The sequence below is a fragment of the Acyrthosiphon pisum genome, chromosome A2, assembly GCF_005508785.2.
Source record: "Acyrthosiphon pisum isolate AL4f chromosome A2, pea_aphid_22Mar2018_4r6ur, whole genome shotgun sequence".
NCBI lineage: Eukaryota > Metazoa > Arthropoda > Insecta > Hemiptera > Aphididae > Acyrthosiphon > Acyrthosiphon pisum.
The window spans coordinates 5,680,555-5,704,832 of record NC_042495.1 but is presented as its reverse complement, the minus strand read 5'-3'; the positions used below and the strand labels follow the sequence as shown (position 1 = coordinate 5,704,832).

At 28.8% G+C, this 24,278-nt stretch overlaps 4 protein-coding genes and 1 long non-coding RNA gene across 11 annotated transcripts in view; 3 read left to right on the top strand and 2 right to left on the bottom strand.

Moving 5' to 3' along the window:
- Positions 1-901: 901 nt before the first annotated feature.
- Positions 902-7,881, top strand: LOC100162374 (ubiquitin-protein ligase E3A). Of its 5 annotated transcripts, none has more exons than XM_029489562.1 (15): positions 904-1,426; positions 1,535-1,678; positions 2,336-2,443; positions 3,181-3,862; positions 4,562-4,788; positions 4,862-5,057; positions 5,129-5,478; positions 5,704-5,895; positions 5,953-6,267; positions 6,337-6,481; positions 6,568-6,782; positions 6,852-7,019; positions 7,084-7,239; positions 7,295-7,512; positions 7,576-7,801. In XM_029489562.1, the coding sequence occupies exons 4-15, from the start codon at positions 3,268-3,270 to the stop codon at positions 7,712-7,714; spliced, it is 2,916 nt and encodes a 971-aa protein (XP_029345422.1). In that variant the 5' UTR covers positions 904-1,426; positions 1,535-1,678; positions 2,336-2,443; positions 3,181-3,267; the 3' UTR covers positions 7,715-7,801. The 5 variants fall into 5 exon arrangements, with proteins under 5 accessions (XP_029345420.1, XP_029345419.1, XP_029345422.1 ...); XM_029489561.1 differs by having other exon boundaries at positions 1,485-1,678; positions 2,336-2,454; XM_029489560.1 differs by lacking the exon at positions 2,336-2,443 and having other exon boundaries at positions 902-1,426.
- Positions 7,882-8,069: 188 nt separating this feature from the next.
- On the bottom strand, positions 8,070-9,392 carry LOC100159641 (endoplasmic reticulum resident protein 29). Its single transcript, NM_001293470.1, is given in 3 exon segments — positions 8,070-8,765; positions 8,829-9,004; positions 9,115-9,392. Coding segments are annotated over 3 exon segments (747 nt in total). The 5' UTR covers positions 9,220-9,392; the 3' UTR covers positions 8,070-8,299.
- On the top strand, positions 9,145-14,283 carry LOC100168536. Of its 2 annotated transcripts, XM_001951000.5 has the most exons (5): positions 9,183-9,274; positions 9,561-9,705; positions 9,777-9,917; positions 10,746-10,878; positions 13,050-14,283. In XM_001951000.5, the coding sequence occupies exons 3-5, from the start codon at positions 9,788-9,790 to the stop codon at positions 13,372-13,374; spliced, it is 588 nt and encodes a 195-aa protein (XP_001951035.1). In that variant the 5' UTR covers positions 9,183-9,274; positions 9,561-9,705; positions 9,777-9,787; the 3' UTR covers positions 13,375-14,283. The 2 variants fall into 2 exon arrangements, with proteins under 2 accessions (XP_008178466.1, XP_001951035.1); XM_008180244.3 differs by lacking the exon at positions 9,561-9,705 and having other exon boundaries at positions 9,145-9,274.
- LOC107882435 lies at positions 12,674-19,764 on the bottom strand. Its single transcript, XR_001678736.2, has 3 exons — positions 19,677-19,764; positions 14,662-14,731; positions 12,674-12,929 (listed from the first exon to the last, which is right to left on the bottom strand). It is a non-coding gene; the product is annotated as an uncharacterized LOC107882435 (long non-coding RNA).
- LOC100166473 (cysteine dioxygenase-like) overlaps positions 19,706-24,278 on the top strand; it is a 15,131-nt gene continuing 10,558 nt past the window's right edge. The window contains 1 exon segment of one of the 2 annotated variants that reach the window (NM_001162233.2): positions 19,706-19,872. The gene's annotated coding sequence lies outside the window, so the exon portion shown is untranslated. 2 annotated transcript variants of the gene reach the window in all.

Genomic DNA, 24,278 nt, shown 5'->3' with positions numbered 1-24,278 from the left:
ATACTAAAGTGTAATGAATTATAATAATTAATGTAGAAATATAAGATAATGTACATAGTTACCTACCGAAATTTTTTAAAAAAATGTCATGTTCTTCATTTAAATAATATTTTTTTATAATTTCATATTTTATTACATAATATAACATTTATACTCTAACCCCTCCGAAATATTTTTCTGGCTACGGCCTTGTAAACCATGAACTATTATAGGTCATGATTTTAACAACACAAAATTGGAACTGCTGAACGCAAATTTGCTATATCGTAAATGTATAAGACATAAACAACATAATATGTGGGTGTGACGTCTTCTTAATACATTTAATCGCAACCACGGATATAGATACTAGTATCTATATCCGTGATCGCAACACAGATAATATTATTATGTACAAGTTTGGTATAATTAATGTAAATAAATCTTATAAATGTTATAAATCTTATAAATGTCAAATATTGTACATTACATCCGTGAATAAAATATATTATATAAATTGTAATTTGTAATAGAGAATAGCTTATAATTGACAATTGCCGATTGCCATATTTCGGCATAGATAAATCGTTGTTATCTATTCCGATAAGTAAATATCACGGACTAAGACACGGACTAAGATACGGACTAAGACTACTTCTATCTTAGTCCGTGGTAAATATGTAAATGTTGTGATAACGGAACTTTAATGTCGCTGCGGGGGGGGGGGGGGGGGGATACAGATGATTTTTTCCGCCACGACTGTCGACCTTCGCGGTTTTCCGCGTCAGCTGTCCACCACCCGCCACCCATCACCCACACAATGAAAATCCCGATCCACCGTCCAGCTTTACCTCCAAGTTCCAACTCTCGGGCGGCTACCTCCCCGCGCTTGTTTGAAATCGTATCGCGCGTGCGCTCCTCCGTGCTCGTACAGTCGTGCCCGTTGTAGTCATCATCAAATTATTATCATTATTATTATTATTTATTATTCCCTGTACGGCTGTACCCCCTTCGGCCGACGATTTTTTTTCCACAAAACATCTGATACGCACTTTACTCCTTTGTTTTGCGCGCGTACGGAACGAAAAAAATAAATAAAAATATTGCAAGAGGGAAGAGTGATTACACGCACGCACACGCTCGCAGGCCGCGGTCTGCTATCGATTTGCCGTGTTGTTCAGTAATATTGTTCTCTATAGTCGCAGCTCTCGACGAGGGTCAACGGCGGACGTGGTGTGTCGAACGCGCGGCCGAAACAATCAAACCAACGACAGACCAAAATAATCGTCGTAGTAGTTACATAATATTATCATATTATTGTAGGTACACCGTTTGACGTTTATCAGTCTTCAGGCGCGGCTTAAAAATCGAATGGCTCGACCGCCGACTCGCGTCATTCGTAGAGTTACAACTGCACCGATCAGTGCCGAAAATTAACAAATCGCTTGTAAGTGGTGTACATCATACATACTGTCGATTTTATAATATTTTCATTGTTTTGACAGACACCTTTTCGTCGTCCGGTCATCTACACTCACACTTTGTGTTTGAGCAGGTATCGCAACGCCGCTCCCCCGAATCTGATGTCAACATGAAAAGAGACTTGGCCAAGAAATTGATCGAACGTTATTTCTATCTGATCACAGAAGGTTGTGGCAACGGTGAATGTGTAAATGATTACTGTGCATCCAGCAAAAGGGTAAGTAACACTTGTGCCAGCTTCTTCACGATAATCATTGTATTTTTTCGTACATAGCCCTTTGTAGGATTAATCCCATTTAGTAGCTATCCAATTGAAATTTAATTCTCGGCATAATTATAAAACTGGTGTAGATACTGCCCTTGAACATCAAACTAAATATCTCGCTGACAGTATTATTGTTTCGCACTGTACCTATCTAGTTAAATGTAAATTCTAGAAGTTATTTATCTTATACATATTATATGTATGTACACTTATAGACAAAATAATATGTTAATTTGTATTTTAACTATATCGTCTGTTATAGGTATAAGTATATAATATAAATGCTCTAAAATTTGCTATTTGAGCATGATTGATTTTTACAACTTTGATTATCTAATGCGTATTACGATTCATTTTATATCTATTATTAATCAAGCTTATCACAATAAAAAAAAAAATTTATTCAACCATAACCTTAGAAAAATATTAAATAGTACATCATTTTTTGTTAATAACAACCATATTTTTCTGTTTAAATATCATACATTTTATGTTGATAGTAATATATAACATATAAAAGCTATGGTTTAATCTATCAGTAGTTTTGTAAAAAAAAAAACTTTATACCAAGTTTATAATTTATTTTATTTTATGTTTTATCATTGTTAGGCTTACTACACATCACAGTAAGTCAGTTAGTTTGTGAAACACTCATTCGACCAACCTTCTGAATGTATTAGTTCTTCATAGATCATCGGCTAGCTGAATTATCATTAAGTAACTGTTTGGTAAATCTGTATATTTTTAGAATTCTAGTTAGTCTAACATAATTAACTCGGCATATTTAATTAATAAATGCATGTACAATATAGTAGGAGAAGATTATATGTTGGTGTTTTACTCAAATTAAGAATGATAATCTTTTAACAACATCTCAAACTTAAATCTAAAAATTATTTATTTAAAATATTAATTTAATCTAATTATAATAGTTTTACTAATATTATGCAATTAATTAATAGGCAAACCATCACTTTAATTTTATAGTACTGTATTATGCAATGAATATTTTAGTTGCAACTTGCTAGTACTTATGTATTTAATTTATTATCATTTAAAATGTTTTTAAATTTATACGTTTTACTATATATTTTCCTCGATATTTTCAATATAGGTACAGAAATACTGTATACAGTATACTTAATATTTTCTGCTATAAAATATTAAAATGAGTCAATATTATGCTATTTAGCACTGTGACTCATAACATGTTATATAGAACCTACCTATAAAATAACCTCAAAAATAACCAAAACATTTAAACATACCTATCATCAAACATACATCAATATAAGTAACAATTTCAAAAATGTTCACAAAAAATTTTAAATAGGTCTTATTCCTATTAAGCCTAAAAAATAAAAATTAAGTCCTGTCTAATAGATTTGGAATACATTTTGAATAAATCATGTTTTACTTAATTGTTATTTATGTATTTAAATTGTTTTTCTCAGTGTACTAATGTGGTGTCAGCTAATGATGCAGCAGCTATCGCTATTCAATTATTTCGCCTAGATGCAAGACTGTGTGATCAGCATCCCATGAAAGTAGCAAGAACCACTAATAACCCATCAGTGTCTGGAAATACTTTACATGATGCCAATACATCATTAGCTTGCTCTAGCAACACCCAAGATAATCTGTGTTTATCACATGATGCTTGTGTACAAACAAATCATCCATGTACAGTATTTGAAGTAATCCCCGTGCATTCAATTGACTTATCTAGATCATTATCAGATGCCCAGATTACTCAAACCACTAGTACTTGTTCTCAAACAAAGGGTGGCAGTAGTTCATCTTCGTTTAAAATAGTCAGTGCCGAACCTATGGCCAAAGAACACAATCCATTCATTGCACCAGTTGTTGATTCCATGGCACAACAAGAAGAAGATACATCTGCTCAAGTTTCTAAAGAAGAAGTCAATGAAGATGTGTTGAAAGATGTTGATCATGTAAATCCTTGTGAACAAAATGGTGCTACAAATCATTCAACTAACAAGGATATTTTGGATCGCTTGGATGTTGCTTCATTGAGTATACCAGATTGTATTATGAACGATGTTGAAGATATAAACTTAGCCTTCATGGAAACTATGAAAAAAACTTTAAAACATATTGCCTCTTTTCAAAATGGTAATAATTTATTATTTTAAATATTTTTATAAAATACTAGGTACATGTGATAATATTTTAAACTCATCTTAATAAATTAGGTCAATGTTATTTTTTCTTCAAATTTTGATTCATATTCTTTGTGTGAATTTAAAAAAAAAAAAATCATAAATACTACGCAAAAGGTCAACAGACAGTCTTTTAATAGCATAGGCTGGCATAATGTCAGATTATTATTATTATTATTATTATTATTAATATATTATAAAATCGTATATTGGATTCATATCATCTATCTATCACTAAATTTACTTACATATTAGATTTTGAAAAAACAATAATTAACTTTTATTATATATTATTTATTTGTTGGCCAATAGGCAACAATTGTTTCATACATTAGACAAAGTACACATAATGTGATTTGTTTATAAATATTGAAGGTCCTTTCACCACTTGGCTCTAATCCAATACATGCGTTTCAGTTATTTAGCGTGTTATTTTACAAATTTTGGCAACATCCAATATTATATCTTTCTTTGTACATTATGCTTTGTCTTGAATTTAACTTTTATGAAGATAATCCTCCTACCTATTGTTTTATTAGTAATATTATGAATGCCTGTGTGAAATTTCATTCAGTGTATCATGTGTAATGTCTATGCAATAACATGATGTGTATTTTAAATGTTACAAACCAATATTTTTTAATGTTTCCAGGTATTAAATATTTGAACGAAACCAATTTGATCGAACTAACGAGCCATTTAAAAGGACCCGATCCATGTAAAGATAATAATGAGTTGCTATCTGCTCTGTACCAAGTATTCTCAACACCAGAAGCATTGGGTAATAGTTTTATAAAACGCCCACCAGAACGCAAAAAAGACTTGCTTAAATTTCATAATCATGCTAAGGCTTCATCCCCCAGTATGTCCAAAGAAAAAGTGAGATTTTTAATCTTCTTAATTTATTTAAGTTTAATTCCAGTATAATATAACATCATTTTTACCTACCTAGATACGTGAAATGGAAATTGAAAAAGAATTGGATGATAATTCAATGGATGAAGATGACGAGGTAGAAGGAGATGAAGATTACAGCGAGAAACAATTAGATGTAGCAGGGTTAGCACGAGCATATAAAAAAATGAGTTCCCTCAATAATGATGAGTTTTATAAAGATGTTCTATGTTTAGCTATTAGTTCCTTATGTGGTAAGTATATTGATTTGGAAAACTATAGGTATTATTTTCATTGTTATAATTCATATTTATTTTTTATTTAGCAAAAATTACTGTAGAATTACATTTTTTCAAGTCAAAATCATTTCCAATCAGTGAAAAATATTTAGAGGATGTGTTACATTCGCTTAAAATCATCTATGAAATGCCATGGTTAGATGACTTAGCATTTGTAGGGCGTATAATCCCTAGGCTTGTAGCAGCTACATGTGTGCTCCCAGTGGCTGAACAAGCAAAACTTGCAAGATTCTGGAGTGAAATGTCATCCGAAAACACGTTGCGACGTATATTACACTGCCTCCAAGAAGCTATAACGTTCCAACTAATATCTACTGAATATGATGCAACTTTCCAAGATGAGACTGCTGTTGTATTTGCTACAAAAACCATGAAGGTAAACAAAACTCGCTTTAAAGCTTTTACTACTTTTGAATTTGAGAGTAAGTATAACATCATTGTAACTATCTGTAAGTTATACATGAGATAACCAAATCTATTTTTTTTCAATGATACTACTTATCTTTAAATTAACTATTGCACAATGCGTAACACAATTTTGGTAAGTATTGTATATTGTTAAATATTACATGTATTAATGTAATAAACTCATTGACTATAGATTTTATACTATGCGAGTATCATGGCCGGTGAATGTGATAGAAATGTTGATAAAGAAGATACTAAACAGCCTGAACAAATAGAGAAAAAACCCGAAAATATAAGGGATGAAAATTTACTTGAAGATATCCTTATTAATTCACACCCAAAGATTAAAATCAACAAAACCGATCCATTAGCTGACATGTTAAATGTAAGTATGGATTTCATTTAAATATTTTGATTTGATCTGATCACATATTTGTTTTAGATAAATATTTTGGCCTGTCGTGCCCCTTTAATTCCTATATCCAAATTTTACAACGAGTTGTTGAGTGATGCGCTAGAAATGGATGATGATTACCAAACTTGGAGAGAAAATGGCAATGAAAAATTTTCGTACATGTCCCATTCATTTGTACTTACCCCAGCCACTAAGACTCTAGGGCTGTATTATGATAATCGAATACGTATGTATGAAAATAGACGTTTCTGTCTCATACAAACGTTAATAGGTCAGCCAACTCATCCTTACCTCAAACTTAAAGTAAGAAGGGAACACGTTGTCCAGGACGCTCTAGTTGAAGTAAATATAATTAACATATTTAATTTATAGTTGGCATACATATATTTATATTTAAATTTTCTTATTCAGCTTGAAATGGTAGCCATGCAAAATCCGTCAGATCTCAAAAAACAATTGGCGGTTGAATTTGACGGTGAACAAGGTGTCGATGAGGGTGGAGTCTCTAAAGAATTCTTCCATCTTATTGTCGAGGAATTGTTTAATCCAGACTATGGTATTTTGTACAGTTGTATTATATAATTTTTTACTATTATCAGTCATTATATGTAAATATACCATTATAATATCATATTATTTTAGGCATGTTTGTGATTATGAACTCTGATAGTGGAAACCCTACTTATTGGTTTAATTCGTTTTCGTTTGAAACTGCTGCCCAATATTCATTGATTGGTCTCATAGTCGGATTAGCAATTTACAACAATGTCATATTAAACATTAATTTACCAATGGTTGTATATCGAAAGTTATTAGGAAAACGGTGTACATTCAACGATCTGCAAGATTGGAATCAGGTAGAAACTTGTAATGTTGTATGCATTATAATATTATGGTGTCTCAGATAATATTAATTTTTTACACAGGAATTGTACAATGGTTTAAAGAATTTGTTGGATTACGAAGAAGATGACATTGAAGAAATGTTTATGCAGACATTTAGAATATGCTACAAAGATGCGTTTGGTGAAATAGTATATCATGATCTCATAGATAATGGAGATAATATTACTGTAAACCATATAAATAAAAGAGTAAGGACCTATAGCTTTATTATCCTATGAACTTATATAAAATATTTTTGTTTCACCATTTTAGGAATTTGTCGATAAATATGCTGACTTCTTACTAAACGAATCAATTGGAGTACAGTTCAATGCATTCTACCGAGGATTCCAAAATGTTATGGAAGAATCTCCATTACAATACTTATTCTGGCCTGAAGAACTTGAACAGATAGTGTGTGGCAGTAAAGTAAGATCACATTTCTATTTTTTCTTAGATGTCAGTTCTAAAAATAATTTTTCAGGTATTTGATATGTCAGAGTTAGAAGAAACTACACTTTATGAAGGAGGATATCACAAAGAAACACAAGTTATCAAATATTTCTGGGATTTTGCCCATGCACTACCTAGAGTCTCTCAGCAAAAGTTACTACAATTCACGACAGGAAGTGATAGAGTTCCTGTTGGTGGCCTTGGAAAATTAAAATTGACCATCACGAGGAATGGTTCAGATTCTGACAGGTATATATTAAATAAAACATAGTATTACAATATTTCTCTTTTATACATATTACTACATTCAAGCATTGCCTTGTCGTACAGGCTGCCTACCGCACATACCTGTTTCAACGTCTTATTGCTACCTGAATACAGCAGTAAAGAGAAACTTGATGAGCGACTTTCAAAAGCTATCAATTATGCTGAAGGGTTTGGCATGATATAAAACCAATAAGTAAAAAACACCCACCTATATATTGTGCTATATTTCTTTGAGTACAATTAAAATTTTTAGAGATTTTTATTAATAAGTTTGTTTTTTCAAATCTTGTATAATGTGTATAATAATAAGTTCGATTTATTTCATTAAATTTATGTTGAATTATAACTGCATATTGTAGTCATGTTTAAAAAAACCTGTTATATTTCAGTATAGTATTAAAAAAAAGAATCAAATTGAAAATAATTTTTAAACTTGTGAGAAAAAATGTAAATACATTTCACAAAATAACTAAAAGAAATAAGTAACTAAATTTTAACATGCACTGTAGGAAAATTCCAAAAATAAACAAATATGTTCATAAAATTTAAAAACTTTTATTAACTTTTAACAAGTATAAGTGATTGTATTTTATATTGTGAACAATACATGCATACATAAATTATAAATATACTTCTCTTGGTGTCCATCATTGATCATAGAAGTGATAAAAAAATATTTTTATTTTTAACGTAAATAAATAGTTTACAAAAATATCACAACCCCAAAAATACCTCATTTAAAATAAGTAGTATATCAAACAAAAGTAATTTACAACTCGTCATGCTGTACTTTGAATGATTCCAAAATGTTTAAACGAACACTCAAGTCTGCTTTTTTCTCTTGAGTCATTGAACCCTTAAGCACATTGTTGATGCGAATAGTTTCTGTGTGGAAAAACTCGTCACCCTTCTCTAATGCTTTTCTCATACTCTTCACATACATCTCGGCCGACTTTTGCTTTTGCTTGCCCTCACTGACATCCCACAATTTCTCGGCTCTCAACAAAATTTCTTTGCGTTTGTCCACCGATTTTTCCTTGGCAAATTCTGATGCTAAACCATCAAACTTTTCTAATGTACCTGGAAGTCCAATGTACAAGATTTCTTTGCTGTGTTTAACAACAAACTTTTGTAATTTTTCCTGGTTAAAATCCTCATCGTTATACACATACGGCTCTGATTGGCCGTTCACAAACAACTTAACGATCGGGTAATCTTTTTTTGATACACCATACCTTGAAAACAAAAAAATAAATAATTACACAGTAATATTTTATCAAAAGATAAATCTGTCAAACCTGATGGCCAAATCTTCATTGTCTTTTTCTCCGTAATCTTTCACAGGTACTTCAGCCACAAGCAAATCTTCTACCGATTGGTAGGCAGAACCTAATTTTACAAACTCTTCGTGTTTTTCGCCATATGGATACGAGACATCGAATTTGACAATTGACACTTTAAATTTTGAAAGAACCTAATGACAGAGAAACTGTACCTAAACACTAGTGTATAATATTAATGGTCGATGCTGTTCAAAAATCAGCCACAGCTACGACCAAGGTATAACATTTATAGTATGTTTACCTTGTCGAAAGTCAACGAGTCTAAAGAGACTATTCCTTTAGATTGTGTAGCACGACACGCGCAAAAACACAACACGAACACCGACAGTGTCTGTATGAAAAACATTTTATCAAAGCAGAAGTTGGATGAACGTTCGATTCACAAATGCCGACTTAAATAGGTACGTTTAAATGTGTGGTTTATGACAAAATTACTACAGAACATATTATTATTAATGATAATTTATACTGTTAATTGACAAATTGTTATAATATTTGAACTCAAACGTAGTCAACGTACGTTTGTCCACGTATATAAATAAAATATTACAAATAACAATATTATTATCTATTATCGTTATCGCTGTTGTTGTTACCGCGTTTATGTTCGGATCCGCACGGTGGTATCACAGAATAATTAGTTTATTCTCTAATAATCTGATAACGTTTGAATTATGATTTATGAAGAACCGAGAGGCCGCTCGATTGCTCTAATCTCGACGTGCGGAATGCGAATTCCAATGAAGAACGGAACGTTGGTAAAATCAATGAGGAAAAGTTATTTCATAAAACTACCTATCGTGTGACGAATATCTGAGCAGTGTATTAAAATGTAAAACATCTTGCTTGTGAGACGATAGCTGTAAAAATCCGGTGATAATGATTCTATTTTGTTCCTTTCAGACGTCGGCGCAATGTCTGACTATTCGTCGTCCGAAGATGAGATCACAAAGCGAATACTCAAAGACTCGATCGACACTGATCTACTAACCAACGACCTATACAGCAATAGCCCTAGCGAGAAGTCGTCTAACAAAATTAAAAGTGAGTATTATTTTTGATTTTTAAGCTACCTAACGGTTAACTACAGAAACTCATTGTATGGAGCATGGCCCACAATCATGATTTCACACAAGAAACTGAACCAAAAAAAAAAATACTAGAAAATAAAAAAATGAAATAAAAATACACTAATAAAAAACAATAACTAATTGTTCACATTGAATCATTTTACTGAAAATGAAAAAATGTTAGTACAATCTTAATTTATTGTACAATTAGGTAGCAATTTTGTTTTAAAATTAAATTTCATTAATATTTCATTTCAACTCTTAATTTTGTTGAAAGAATTAAAAATCAGGAAATATATTGAATTTTCTTACGTTTTTGATTTTATCATTTAAAAAAAAAAAAGTAGAAATTATAATATTGTTATGATTTCTTTTTGAAGAAGTCAGTAGTTGCTGGACAGACATGTCTATGGAACATCTGTTATGTATTTATTTTTAAACGTTATTGACATTTTAGAGTCTTATGTCAAGTTATCAATAAAATAATTGTTTTTTTTTTTCAAAATGTAATGATTTCAATTTAAAAAAAAGAAATATTTATATAATTATATATTAATACCACTTAAAACTCAATATTAGTTAATATGTACATAAAGAATTAAAATATTCAAAAATAAAAATATTATACAATTTTTATTTGACCTTGTGGAACTATGAAAAAATGTGCACCTTACTCAGATTAATTTAAATTATTTCAATTGAATTTACAAATATTCCTGCCAGGAACTTCCTGGCTATGCTGATAAGTATCTAAGTATCTTAAATAATAAATAAACTACTTATAAAAAACTTTTTATTTTAGGTATCAATGCTGTACAAGTTAAGCCATCTCTTAGGTATATTATCGAAGACGATGGACATAATCATAATTTTATCAAGGTGACTCCAGAATTTCAAGAATTTGTTGCTAAAAGCTTATTCAAACATTTAGAAAGGTAATATTATAGTTAAAAACACAATTAATAAGCTCTTATGACTAAGTATAGCCTCTAAAATGTAGGAAATATGGGTTTTCGTTCATTATGTGACCTACCAAGCAAAAATTGAGTTTAGTATGTGACTTACCTGGTTGAATATATGACCTACTAAGAAAAAATCTATACGTATTGACTATAGTTAATAGTTATGTACTTATATTCAGTATTGGGTAAATTACTTATAGTAATTAGTTATAGTTATAGTCACATAAACTATATTTAGTCATAAGTCATAAATCATATAATTAATTTTAATTAAATTTTATATATAATTTTTAAACCGAACTCTTTTCTTTTCGCTAATAAAGTGATAATATTTATTCCTGGAATGTTAACTATTATCGGAATCGAAAATAAATAAATTGATTTTAATTTTTTGGGTATCCTAGGGGCTTGTTTTTAAAATATATTCAAAACTATTATTTTAATAACGTGCAAAATAACGCATTAGTATGTTACTTCATAGAAATTACTTTTAAAAAGTAATTTTGTTAAAATTGCATTACTTTAAGAAATTACTGCTGCATTACTGAAAAAGTAATTGCGTTACAGTAATTTGTAGTTTGCGTTACGTTACTACAACATTGCTAATATTTATTATAGAGGCGGTCTGACATTTTTCAGTTGGTGGTTAATACCACCCACCTCCCAAAAAGTCATACTATATGTACAAAAACTTACCTAATTTTTATAGCTTTGTTGACAATTATTATTTATTTTATTTTATATTTTAATTTACAATTTTAAAATACTCATAACTCGCTTTAAAATTAAAATATAATAAAAAGCCCATGAAATTGCCCAGATAATAATCTTACCTTAAAATTTTATAAGGGGTCAATCCCTCAAATTCTTAAACTAACGGAGCTACACGTATTCTGCTGAGTGTACAATTTGCTATGTTACGCAATTGTAAGACAAAGACAACATATACAGATGAGGCGTCCTCTTAATAATTGTGATGATATTTTGATAAATTAGATTTTTTGTTATCACCAAAAAGCATTTTTTTTTTTTAAATGTGAACAAATTTGAGTTTTTTCTTTTATTTGAAAAAAAATTACATAATTTCTATAACGAATAAACATTTGTTATAGAAAAAAGACAAATTTTTCAAATTAAAAAAAATCTCAAATTCGTCTATAATACACTTATGCACAAACGTAAATTGATCGAGCTTTGACGCATCTGCAGTTGTTGAATTGAATATATTTAAGTATAAGTGACTACGTTTCAGCCAATTTCTCATTAGGGAGTAGTTCAGTTATAACAATATTATTATAATACAATTCTAGTACACATTTGATTGAGATTTTCGAGTAACAAAATAATGTCACATTGTCTCATACTTTATATGACTATATTTTCGTCATAAAGCTGTTTATAACTTCATAAGTTGATTGTTAATATGTGTGATTGTATCTATTTGTTGCTAATTATGAATTGGCCATCAAATTAACCATTTTTATATTACCTATACGGCTATACCGGACACTGGTTACCAAGACCAAGTATACCTATTAAAATGACACCCACCCCAAACTTTTTGGTGGTTCAGTGAACCATAAAATGCATGATCAAGCCACCTCATATAGACTATATAGGATTATGCTGCCACTGGTTAAAAAAAATTATATTTTCATTCCTCATTCTTTGATAATAATATTATGCTGATTATTGACAATAATCATCAGTTTGTGTTTAGTCATTGGTTCATCATATGTGAAACAAATAAACAAAATTTTGGTTATTGAAGAATTATTTATTATTGGACTGTACAAACCAAAAAATCAGTTTTAGAATTTTTACAAAAACATAAACTTGTTTTCGTGTCATAATTATCATAGTGATACACAATTGTTGATACAAAGATCAACTTTAGAAGAAAAAATGATACGGTCAAAACTTCTTGGTACTTGTAGTACTTCACCATTTCAAATATGAGTAGTTAACGGCATCTGGTAAGTCACATATTGAACAAAACTTGTGTTATTCAATAGTGTATTAACCTAAAAAAAAAACATCAAAATTAACATGTTGAATTTGATGCCAATAATGTCAAGTTTCCCATATGTGTTATACTCCTGTTTAATATAATATAATAAGAAACGTGTTTTAATCTTTTTTAGCCAAATCATTGAAAAAAAAAAAAAACATAAAAAACTCAAAATAGACAATACTGATGAATCAAAAGGAATTCATTTATTCAATGGATCACCTAAATTACTCTTTTCTCCATTAGACGAAACAACAACTGAAATAAAGAGAAAACGTCATCTTAAAAATACCAGTGATGAAGTCATATTACAGCGTGCTTCTGAAACAGCTGTGTCATCTGAATGGATATTAAACAGAAATGCTGTTCAAGGTTGGGCAAAAGTTACCAAAGGAAAAGTCATGAAAGTTAAAAGTAACCATGAAGGTACATTTGATATAATCAATGATGAAGTATAGAGGTGCATATCATAGCTCCTAGAAAAATATATGATAGAAATATGAAGACTTTTTTTACAAGACATTGGTATATTATTGTTAAATATTGTACTACCTACTAATATAATGTCACAAACTTGTCCTTAGAAGATCCTTTATATTATGATTAAATGTGATCTATTCTGTTATAGTTGTATGAGTTGTAACTATACAACAATAAATGGTAAATATATGGCTCATTACATGTGTAAGTCAAATATTTTGAATGTTAACAAATTTAATATTTTTATTTATTACATAATGTTTTAAAACTGATTTTAAAAATTGTCAATTTATTTTTCAATTATTCTGTACCTTATAAACTATAATAATAAGTACAAAAACTATATTAGTTTTATTATTTTAAAATAGTACTATAAAACTGTCAAAATGTTATATTTATTTAACAAATCTGAATTCTGAGCTATTATTTTCATATACGTTTAGTTATAATAGAATATTTTGATGAACTATTTAATTCTTAAAACATATGTTTGACAACCAACATTTATCTATTCATATATTTAGCCAATACTATGTTTGAATGTTATTTTCAATGTTATTCCTACCAAATTTTGAATAAATATTTAATGGCTTTCAATAAATCAAATCAATGTGGCTTGAAGCAAATATGTGTTATACTGTTATGTGATATCCATGTACACATGACTTTAGTAAGCTGGTAAAAATTGTAAATTTGTAAGCAGAAGTTTAGAACTTCAATATGTGTTCTTAATATAAGTATTAATAACATATGCATGTCACATGTCTTGTTATCATTTATTGTTTATACACACCAGATTAAGGGATATACTGGTCGTATGTGATAATTCTTCACACTTGTCAATTTACATTTTTGTGAACCAATTATATGTTTGATATATTATATCATTTTAATTGTCTTTCTACCTTATAAGCCAATTATTAGGATAAGTTATCTTGAATTTATTAATATATGATATATATTATACACATGATATATTTTTCTGTGAATTAATGTACTGTCTGCGCCATAAGTTGACAAATCACATTCACAAGATTATTACTTATTTATTGGATTATGACTATTAGATATAGGTAATTCAAATAATATAAAAAGTCTGACGAATTATTAGGTAATGAAATAAACATTCATTATTTTTCATTAGATAAAAAATGGTAATTATGTCTGCAGTCAGCTATTGTTGGTGTTGCTATTTGTATCCAATAGTATTCCCCCCCTCCCCATGTTTATTAAAAAATACTTAGAAATTTCTTTTTTTGACCAACCAAAGTACAAAGTAGATCCAATTTTCTAACAGGAACTTCCCTCAAAATGTATGACCAAAGCATTTTTCTTCTAGAAAACAAAAAATGTCTCTTTAATCTTTAGATACAAAAATAAAAAAACACATCATTGTAAAATCAATATAATATATTCATCGCTCTGTTCACGCATCAGTTTAATACAAACATTAAATTTTTATTATTTTTAAAATGATTTTAAAGCCACCTAGGATACAAAAAAATTAGACTGTCTTCGCTCAGAATCGTTTTTCATCATATAGCTGGTATATTCAATGATTTTTAATTGAAATCAAATTTAACACATTCATTACTCAATGACGAGGTATATAGTATATACTCGACGCCTATAATGTATACAGCGAAGGGATTACCTATACTTGACGGATTTATTTATTATTGTAAAGATAAAATAAAATCTCTTAATGTGAGCACTGAGCATACTTGATAGATCTCTACTTCGACACGTAAAACACAAATACTACAGAGAAAAAAGACATTTTAGTCTTCATTTGGTATAGTAATTAGTTAAGTATAAATTAACTAGTTCAGGGGTATAATATTTTTTGAACTTAAAACTCCTATGAAATTAATGAAAACTGGATAAAAAGTTCTAAAATTTTAGAACTGTAAGAAATAAAAAAAGTAGAAACAGTTGTCTTTTGATTTTAAAACAGGTTAATATTCCCTGTGGAAGCTTGATTGATTTATGGGATTTTATGGTCGCTGAAAAATTATTGAAAAAAAGTCATAAACAATAAACATTGTATTATTTTTCTGCTGACTGTTTTAAAAAAATATCTATTCTATAGTGAAATTAAACTTTTAAGAGCGTTTAATAAGTTCAAATTTTTACGACATTGAATATTCAGTTTCACACATTCAACATTTACTCGACATTGATTTTTCGTGGAACAATATTCTTATTTCTTATTTTATTGTAATTTAATAACGAATAACTGTAGATAGGTAGGTAACTTAAAATTATTCTGTATATAATATATATAAATATGTATATGTATAAAATTAAATGTATATAATAACCCCCCCCTGGACCATCCCTGTTTGGACAGAGTCTGTATTTTAGCTGTCACCACTGTATGATAATGATATACTTATAACTTATATAGTTATAGATAGTCAGTGACTTTCGATTGCATTTAGTACACAAAGAATATTATCTATAATATCATCGATGATCCATATAAGATGTTTATTTAGGTAGCTGGTATCGTAAAATAGTTAATTATCAGGTAAATGTTGATAATACCTACGTCTGAAGTAGGTATATTAGTATAGGTATCTGATTTACCAAAGTGTGATTATAATACTTGAACTTGAGTCATGACAATCGAAAAAATATGAAACCTCAGTTTAGCAATATAGTGCACTTTAGGTCCATTTCGTGAAATAATCTCGGTCAGAACAGCGTAATTACTATATGCATATTATGTCCGTATACCAAATACTTAAAAGTTAAAAAGGTGGGTAAGTGGATGTCGCTCTGCTGTAGAAGTACCTAGGTTACAAGTAGGTTTTACATGGTTAAATGTATAATGGGTGGTATATTAAATTTGAATTCAATACGAAAAAAGATTCTGGGCGGAGACGGTTTGTCAGTATGGATATTTTAATTTTTTATATCATATTTATATTGTTATTACTTATTGTTAATACAATAGCCGGTAAGTTGAATTAATAATATAAAATTACAACAAAACAACTAAAATCGATCCGCCACTGTCCTTAGCTAGAAACGTTGAATATTTTATACAATTTTAACTATAAAATCATTTTTAAATTTAAAATTTGATAAAAGTTTCCAAAACTCAAACTTTAAATGCTTATTTGATGACAGACACAAAAAAAAATAATAAATAAAAAGTTAGAAAAAAATAGCTTAGCAATATAGGGTATTTTTGTGGTTTTTCCCATGGCATTAAAACTATTGAGAAAATCGAAAAATTACCTCTCTAAAGTAGGTACCATCTTGATCCAATTTTCCAAAAGATACCTACTCTATGTTGAAATCGAAGCAATCCTTCTGGTAGAAATTTTGTTTACAGGATAAAAAAAAAAATAAATATCATTGTAAAACCACTATAGCTTCCCGGCTCGCTCACCGGGAAAAAAAAGGGAAACGAGAATTTAATAACAGAGAAAACGAAAGAAAAAAACAAAAACGGGAATTGTTACTCAAAATCAGTGATTATAGGTACCTCCTATTCGATTGAAAAATTCATTTTTTTTTGGTGTACGTGTACCTAACTCAAAAATAAATAACCATAGATACTTTAAAATTTAAATGTTCGCCTAATGTTTATATTATAATTTTTTACACATGGTATACTGGTATCGTATTCTAGATATTTTGGTTCTTTTGAGCTATTTATACTTAATAGAAATTTGACATTTTCAGTTTATTTTAGTGTTTTACTATAAACGACGATAAAAACAATTTTTCTTGGTCAAAAAGCTGGAAGTTTTATACAAGGTACCTTAGAACTTAGAATTCATTATTATATATATATATTTAAAAATATCTAACTTATATAAGCATGTTTTTTTTTTTATATAATCATTTGAAATTCAAATATTGACATAATTTGTCAAAATCACTTACATTTTCAAACTATTTTCTAAAAAATTTAAAAATTTAAAATAATATTATATAATATTATTAAAATTTATAAGATATTCAACTTATATAACTAAGGATTAAAAATGTAATAAAAATTAGCTCATACTATAACCAAAAAATATAAAAAAAACTAATATGAACACAGTTATTTATAGACAATTTATGTTCAAATTTGGACTAAATTTGATATTTAATCGATGAATGATGATTTCAGTTATTTTGTTATATTTTAAACATACTCAGATATTATTAACTAGGTATATTAAGTATTAACGAGAGTGCGTTGAAAACTATGAATATATTAACATATTAGATAGGTACGTATGAATTATATCTTTACAGGCTAATAAAACCAGGGTCGTTTTATACTACGTGCTACATTACTGGTTATACCTAATTATTTAGCCATGGCTTAAACTTTATATTAATAATAATATAATAATAATAATAATAATTGTTTATTATTCAACGAATAAAATATTATAATATTATAATATTATTTTTCTTATCGTTTAGTATTTTAGTGCCCAAACTCATAACAACTTTAGGTACCTACCTACCTATACCAAACAACACAGTTTGGGATATGCCATATCCGATATGGTACAAGTAAATAAATAAAATGCCTACACGGCTACACGTGCTGTTCCGATATTTACACTCAAGTACCACGGGCCTGCGGGCTGCAAAAGTGCAACGGCCATAATAAATTGCAGTTCAGTTGTTAATCTCTTTTCTATCGGTGTTATCAATAATACATACACGACTTAGGTATAACCGTTCATACAAAATCGTAATAATATATTTATAAGCATATAAATACTTAATATGCACGTTCGATGTGCACACCATGTTATTATATGGTTGAATCTGCAATTTACGGGATAATAATATATGGTTAGGGGCAGTACATATCCAACTCGTATGCATGCTCTTTATATCTTATAAATTTGTTATTTGAATTGGTAGATGTGTTTCTAACACAAATAATAACATTTTGGTGGTGTTATAAAGTTTTAATTATACAATTGATAATTTTCTAATAACAATTATCTGCAGCTATATATATAGATATATATTATGTACTTATATTTATTGAAGATTTAAAGTTCTTTATTATTAACTATCTTGAATAATTTTATTCTGAATTTTATTTTACTTAATTATAATTATTTATATTTTTGTATTGAATGTACTATAGGTACTATAGGTACTCGTTTTCATTTGAAAAAAAAAATAACAAGTATTAAAATGCAATAGGTACCTACCTAATGATTTATAATAATTTTTAAATCTGAAAGTAGTAGCATATATTGACTAACAAGTAACAAACTATTAACTAACTACTAATTTTCGACAGAATAATTTATAGTTATTTACAATATTTTAATTAATATCAAATTACAATTTGTGATTTTTTTTGTTTTGAATCTGATAAAATAAACATATTTGCTAAAAGGATATAATATGTTTGTTTTTTATTTATTGTTGTGACAAAATTTTCCAGTCGGATAATGGGTATGGATTTATGGTTAAAACCACGGTATTCGACAATTGTTATCAAATATGAATGTATGCCATTATATTTCGATTATTTGAAATTTTAAACACGTACAGGACGTTTAAAAGCATAATATGATAATTTATATTTAAATATAAAGAACGTAGCTTCCTCGCATGTTTGTGTATTGTACCTAGTGGTATTCTGAAAAGTGTAAGCATACCTATTAGAACAAATTACAGAAAAATAGGCCTATGAGTGGTATTAGTCGTCATATAATTTAATGGCCGGTCTGTTTAATGTGTATAATAGATTGAAATATATATTAGGTATATTAAAATTTATTAAAAAAGGGACGGGTACCTAATAATTGACCATTCTATGATTATTGCTTATTTTGCATTAATTGCCCACAAATATTAAAAGTTTATTAATTATCATTAGCCAATTAAACTAAACAGAAAGGATGAATGCATAAAAATAAAAATATAATTATCGTAACGATATATTTAAGTTTTTACCTTAACATTATTTAGGTGCCAAAATACGTAATTAATTACTATGCGTTTTGGAGTATATTATAGTAATTAGTAATAAAGTGTTCAGGACAATATGATGGAATATTGTTTAGTAATAATTAATATTATTTATTACTATTATAATAATAATAAATTCATGAGACAAAACAAATCAACTATTTTGTAACAAACGTTTGTTTCTTATAATAAAAATATCGTAAATAGTTTAAATTGCTTGAATGTGATGCGTATAATTTATATACTTGACAATTATCAAGAGGTAGGTAGAGGTACCGTACCTACTTGTAATTTATTAATATTATAAAATTGGTGTAGGTACCTGCTTACAGATTTGATAAAAACATGATCAGAATGAATGACCAGTTCATGATACGAGCACGAGTGTATAGTTGCGTGCAAACAATCAAACTAATAAGGTTCAAGAACTCGATCAATAAGAAAACTCAAACTATACCTACTTGTTGATTCATTCGACGTATATAAAATTGTTCAGCTCGCATAATTCAAATTTAAAGGTAAATAAACATTTTTTTTTTTAAATTTATAGCTCATGATATTAATTTGAAACTGTATTTTTATCAAATTATTACGGTTTGTAATAATTATGCTGTCTTGTTCATAATTATTTTATTATATCAATCATGAATAATTGTGTGTACAATGTATATGGGAAAAATGATCATTTATTATCCATCTAGGTACCTATTTATTTATCAGGTATTTTTTATTTATAACTTATAACAATACACCTAAACAATGTTAATACATAACAACTATATTGTATTCGGCATACTGCGTAGGCATCTATAATGGTACCTACATACACAGTACAGTGTCTATGTATAGTATATATGTCGTATAGTAAAAAAATGATTGTAAAAATAGTGAAAATGACTATAATTACCGCTTACTCATTATTACCGTTCTCGATGACTTTCAATGATATGATTATTATATTTATTGTCGTTAATGTAAGTATAATTGGCTAGGTATAGATTGAACTTGGATGTTAGATTAGGAAAATTAAGAGGAGGGAGGATTACCTATGTAATTCTGCTTTTCATATTTAAGAAAACTGTTTTAACCCTTTTAACTGAATGTTAAGAGGACGCTATCCATATCTTACAAACGTAGGGCATAGCAAATTTACATTCATCAGAACCGATTTTATGCTATCAGTTATAATATTAGAGTGAATTGACTTACTATCAAATTTAAAGGTAAGAACATTATTTGCGATTACGTGATAGCTATTTTTTGATATTTTAATCCTTAAGCGAGTTATAAGTTATAAGTAATATATTACAAATCAAAAATGATATAGCTCATATCTACGTAGCTTAAAAATTAAAATATCGAAAAATCCGACAAATAATGTTCTTAGCTTTAACTTTGATGATAAGTTAATTAATTCTTATAATAAAACTAACAACATGCAATCGACTCTGACAAAAAATATGCAATGCCGTACGCTTGTAAGACGGAGACAGCACTTTTACCCTGAATTGGATAGTATCCTTTTAAGTCCACTAGGATTGTACTGAAGTTTTGTCAATGGACCATGTCCAATTTTGATGAACCGTTAATTTAAATATGTATCAGTCAATTTGTCATCTTAAGACGGATACAACAAATGGATGTGTAGCGTCCTCTTAATAGTTTCATATTTGCCTCACCCTCAAGTCTTTTTAAATTCATAATAACACATTTTAAATATAAGTATATCCATTATTGTACTAGTTTCATATTGCATATACATTTTTTAGTTTTCTTGGCGTCCATATCAAGGTGTGTTAATGTATTATACTTGAACAAGTACAATAATATAAAGTCAGAAATTTGTTTTCATTCAAATTGTTATTTCAATGTGATTATGTGAATGACGCAAAATGCCCATACATTCGTTATTGTCGATCTTGTTATTGCCTTATTAGATGAATGCCTTGTCTGACAGGTGTCTGTACAGTAATAGCTAATTAGTACAAATACTTTATTTTATTATTATAACATAGTATGTATAAAAGTATGCATATACACATGTACCTGTCAAACAAAATAAACAGAAAATCTAGCGCACAAAGGCCGGCAGATTAGATAAGATATTTATTTAAAACTATACTAATTATTATAATATAGTTCCAAACTTCCAACAACTCAATTCACTATCATTAATTGTAATAAGTAATAACAAACATAAAAATAGTGTTGTACATTATTAAAAACTATTACCAAGGAAAATAATCATAATTGGAATTCTATACTATATAATATGTTACGGGAAAGGTTTTATCCTGCTCATTTTGCAGTAAAATATTATGTACTGCACTTTGTGTAATACAATTCATTGCGACATATATATAAGTACCTTTACATAATGCGCTTGCAAGCTGCAAATAAACCTGATTGTTTGGAAACCAATCTGTTGAAACCAAACCAAACCAAACCATTGTTAAAAGCAGAATATTAATTTATATAATAAGTAATAACTGTTAATGTGTTTAAATACAATTACTATAATATTACTTCATAGGTACTACTTATAGTCTGATAACGGCCTCGAAAACCACTAGCAAGCTTTTGTCTGGATGATCCGATATACAGTATGTCTGTATACATTACGGGACAAAGCCAAGAATAGCATTATGCCATCGACATTTACACCAGTGATTACACAAAATATGTCTAAAACTTTAAAATTAAAAAATCTTAATGGATTATTAGCCCTCAAAACATGTTTTAATGTTTATTATATTGTTTTGTGCGCCAATGGTTGGCCTTATTACCTATCTAGTTTTTGATGTTTTTTTATTATTGCATTTCACAAGGTTTTCATTAATTATATTGTATAACATTTAAAAATCAGTTATTTTTTAAAATTATCCCGTGTAGGGGTATACGCTATTATTACAGGGCGATGTGCAGTCAATGTTATTCAATATTATAAATTACAAACATTTCATTAATATAATGCATACCTACTAATTATTAATTGTGTTTACAACTGTACAGAGTACATTTAAATTTTAATTGGGCAATACATAATATTTTGTTTTCTATTTAATTGTTCAATGTCTTAACCTGCAGCCAATCCATTAGGAAAGATTTGTAAGATGCAAATCATGATCACAATAAGAAAAAATCATCCAAAAATCTGAGCGTATTGGGCTAATTTTTTCTTGGCTTGTGATGTACTAAATATTACCTATAAATATAGAGCATCCAATTCATTATTTTTGACTTTTGTTACATAAAACATATATTATCTATTATTGTTTATTGGTAATTTCCGATTGGTGTTTTGTTCAAGCCACGCGTTGTGCAGTATGCCAGTATTGTAGTAGAAACGTTAGTCTACAAACCTATAGTTTTATATGTTTCTAATAAATCAAAACAAAATCATGATTATAAACAGTTCAAAGATCAAAAATCATCGTATACCTATATGTGGTAGTTGCAATAATGTGCGTTGTGTAAAAAATAACAAGTAGGTACCATCCTGTGTTCTATTCGTATTTTCTTCAAATCCCACGTCACTATTGCAAGTGTAGTAAACTCTCGTTATGTCAAATCTCAAGGGAGACAGAAAAAATTTGAAGATATTGAAAAATTTGAGGTATCGGGTTTTATTTAAATTTAATTTTAGTGTAATAGTATATTCTCAAGGGGATTTCAATTTGGAATTTAGTTCGAGGTATCGGCATTCGACATAATACGAATTTACTGTAATATTCTCACTCTTCGTTCGCTCCACTTTTGTCCATTCTTAACCTTGAAACATTATGCTAATCGAATACCGCCGTGTGCGTTTGGACTTAATGACTTATATACTTTTTGTTTAAGCTTTTGCCCGAAAATATATTGACTGTCCTGTTTTTTTTTTAGTCGTTGATCGTTGCAGTCCACGCCAACTCGTAGTGCTGAACTGTCTAAATACTTAGTTATTATATTTTAGCCTTAAACCGACTGCAATTAACACCTCATCTATACTAAAATCATGAGAACTATAAACTAATTAGGAAACTTCTCGTAATCTGTATCTGTATATATTGTTTTTATTATTAACCTGAATTATGTAATTGGGCCTCACCTCCTGTTCAAAATGAATAATATGCACTTTTGAGAGACCCAAGGAAATTGTACAAGGACGTCATAAAAGATGTTTGATATACCTTTCGATACTCCAGTCCGATGTCCATTGTTAGCAGTTGTAGAGTTAGTTGCTGTAGCAGTACAACTTATAATTTTTTATTTTTTTTTCTATCCCTCAATAAAAAACGTAGGTCTCGTATATGTCCAGTGGTATAATGGTTTGTTTACGTCCAGTCGCTTATCGCGTTTATTATATAGTGTATACATTGGTACATGCGATACATGTTTGAAAGTGATGTTAAATTATACGGTAAAATCGCACAAATATCTGAGTGAAAGCCGCAACTCGTTTTAGCTAAGAATTATATGTATTTACCTACCTATATTGATAAGGTTAATTATATGCTGAAAAATAAGAAAACACTGCACCGGCGCGGTGTATACCTACAATTATATTATATGAGTTCGACGAGGCTTTGGTGGATTTTAAATTTTGATCCTACAGTATGTGTTTTTTGCAAATTATACAGGACGATTCTTTTAAAATGAATTGGTGGATATATATATATATATATATGTATACACGTCGAGGAAATTGAAACGCTTTTGTTTTTTTGGAATAATATTTATATGGACATGTTAAGAGGACGTAATACCCGCATGTGTTGTCTCCGTCTTACAAGTCCGTAACATAGCAAAATATACGCAAAGCAAAACACGTGTAGCTCCGTTAGCTTAACAATTAGAGTGAATTGTCCTCTTATAAAATCCAAAGGTAAGATTATTATCGAGACAACCTCATGGGCTATTTATTATATTTTAATTTAAAGCG

Bases quoted from the DNA above. Each gene is read 5' to 3' on its own strand.
- LOC100168536 (XM_008180244.3), top strand. From the start codon at position 9,788: ATGTCTGACTATTCGTCGTCCGAAGATGAGATCACAAAGCGAATACTC. The intron at 9,918-10,745 runs GTGAGTATTATT...TTTTTATTTTAG, and splicing joins GTCGTCTAACAAAATTAAAA to GTATCAATGCTGTACAAGTT. The intron at 10,879-13,049 runs GTAATATTATAG...AATCTTTTTTAG, and splicing joins TTATTCAAACATTTAGAAAG to CCAAATCATTGAAAAAAAAA.
- LOC100162374 (XM_029489560.1), top strand. From the start codon at position 1,571: ATGAAAAGAGACTTGGCCAAGAAATTGATCGAACGTTATTTCTATCTG. The intron at 5,058-5,128 runs GTAAGTATATTG...TTTTTTATTTAG, and splicing joins AGCTATTAGTTCCTTATGTG to CAAAAATTACTGTAGAATTA. The intron at 6,482-6,567 runs GTATTTTGTACA...ATATTATTTTAG, and splicing joins ATTGTTTAATCCAGACTATG to GCATGTTTGTGATTATGAAC.